At 54.2% G+C, this 1,598-nt stretch overlaps 1 protein-coding gene across 2 annotated transcripts in view; it reads left to right on the plus strand.

The window, feature by feature from the left end:
- Positions 1-1,598, plus strand: part of QPCTL (glutaminyl-peptide cyclotransferase-like) — a 13,270-nt gene that overhangs the window by 3,260 nt on the left and 8,412 nt on the right. Inside the window, exon 3 of one of the 2 annotated variants that reach the window (XM_011975115.1) lies at positions 164-445. The exons of the other annotated variant lie outside the window; for it this stretch is intronic. Coding sequence (XP_011830505.1) covers positions 164-445 — 282 coding nt within the window. The remainder of the gene's footprint in view (positions 1-163; positions 446-1,598) is intronic. 2 annotated transcript variants of the gene reach the window in all.

Consider the following 1,598-nt stretch of genomic DNA (forward strand, 5'->3'; position numbering starts at 1 on the left):
AAAAAAAAAAAAAAAAGAAAAAGATAAAAAAGAAAGAAATCCATTAAATCAGAGTGGGACTTTAGAGTCAACCCATCTGCTCTACATGGCTCAGGTCATGTGGCCCTTCTCCTCACCTCCTCCCCAGTCCCCGTCCACCCTCCCACCTCTCTCTTGCCGCTAGTTCCTGGAGGCCACGCTGCGGTCCCTGACAGCAGGTTGGCACGTGGAGCTGGATCCCTTCACAGCCTCGACGCCCCTGGGGCCAGTGGACTTTGGCAATGTGGTGGCCACGCTGGACCCGGGGGCTGCCCGTCACCTCACCCTTGCCTGCCATTATGACTCGAAGCTCTTCCCACCCGGATCGACCCCGTTTGTAGGGGCCACGGACTCGGCTGTGCCCTGTGCCCTGCTGCTGGAGCTGGCCCAGGCACTTGACCTGGAGCTGAGCAGGGCCAAAGAACAGGTAAGGAGCAGGAGTTGGGGAGGGTAGTGGGCTACCTCCACCTTTTCCCAAGCCCCCACCTTACCTTTCCTGGACATTTGTCATCCCTCTCATCTTCCCACTCTACTCCGCTCACAGTGTCACAGGGATCTTTTTTTCCTTTTTTGAGACAGAGTTTCACTCTTGCTCCCCAGGCTGGAGTGCGCATGGCGGGATCTTGGCTTACCGCAACCTCTGCCTCTCGGGTTCAAGCGATTCTCCTGCCTCAGCCTCCCTAGTAGCTGGGATTACAGGCATGTGCCACCACACACAGCTAATTTTGTAATTTTAGTGGAGACGTGCTATCTCCATGTTGGTCAGGCTGGTCTCGAACTCCCAACCTCAGGTGGTCTGCCCTCCTTGGCCTCCCAGAGTGCGGGGATTACAGGCGTGAGCCACCACGCCTGGCCATCACAGGGATCTTTTTACCTCCTAGATGTCAGATTCTCTTTCCTCTCCCCCAAACCCTCCCAGGGCTCCCGCCTCATTGCAAGCATAATCCAGAGTCCTTATATTGGCCCATGGGCTGTGCCCTGTTACCTCTCCAGCCTCATCTCCCACCCCTCACCTCTTGCTCACTCTGCTGTAGCCACCCCTACCTCCTCTGGATTCCTCAAACCCGCAGGGCTCACTCCCGCCTCAGAGCATTTGCACTTGCTGTTTGCTTTGGATAGAATGTGCTTTTCTGGCCAGGCTCGGTGGCTCACGCTTGGAATCTCAGCATTTTGGAAGGCTGAGGTGGGTGGATCACGAGGTCAGGAGTTCAAGACCAGCCTGGCCAACATGGTGAAACCCTGTCTCTACCAAAAATACAAAAATTAGCCATGCTTGGTGGTACACACCTGTAACCCCAGCTACTCGGGAGACTGAAGCAGAGAACTGCTTGAATTCGGGAAGCGGAGGTTGCAGTGAGCCGAAGTTGCACCACTGCACTCCAGCCTGGGTGACACAGCGAGACTCCATCTCAAAAAAAAAAAAAAAGAATTATCTGGGTGTAGTGGCATGCTACTTGGGAGGCTGAGAGGGGAGGATGGCTTGAGTCGAGGAGTTTGAGGTTGCAGTGAGCCATGATCATGCCACTGTATTCTAGCCTGGGTGACAGAGACCTTGTCTCTTAAAAAAAAAAAAAAAAAAA

Source organism: Mandrillus leucophaeus, unplaced genomic scaffold (genome assembly GCF_000951045.1).
Source record: "Mandrillus leucophaeus isolate KB7577 unplaced genomic scaffold, Mleu.le_1.0 Scaffold151, whole genome shotgun sequence".
Classification (NCBI taxonomy): Eukaryota; Metazoa; Chordata; class Mammalia; order Primates; family Cercopithecidae; genus Mandrillus; species Mandrillus leucophaeus.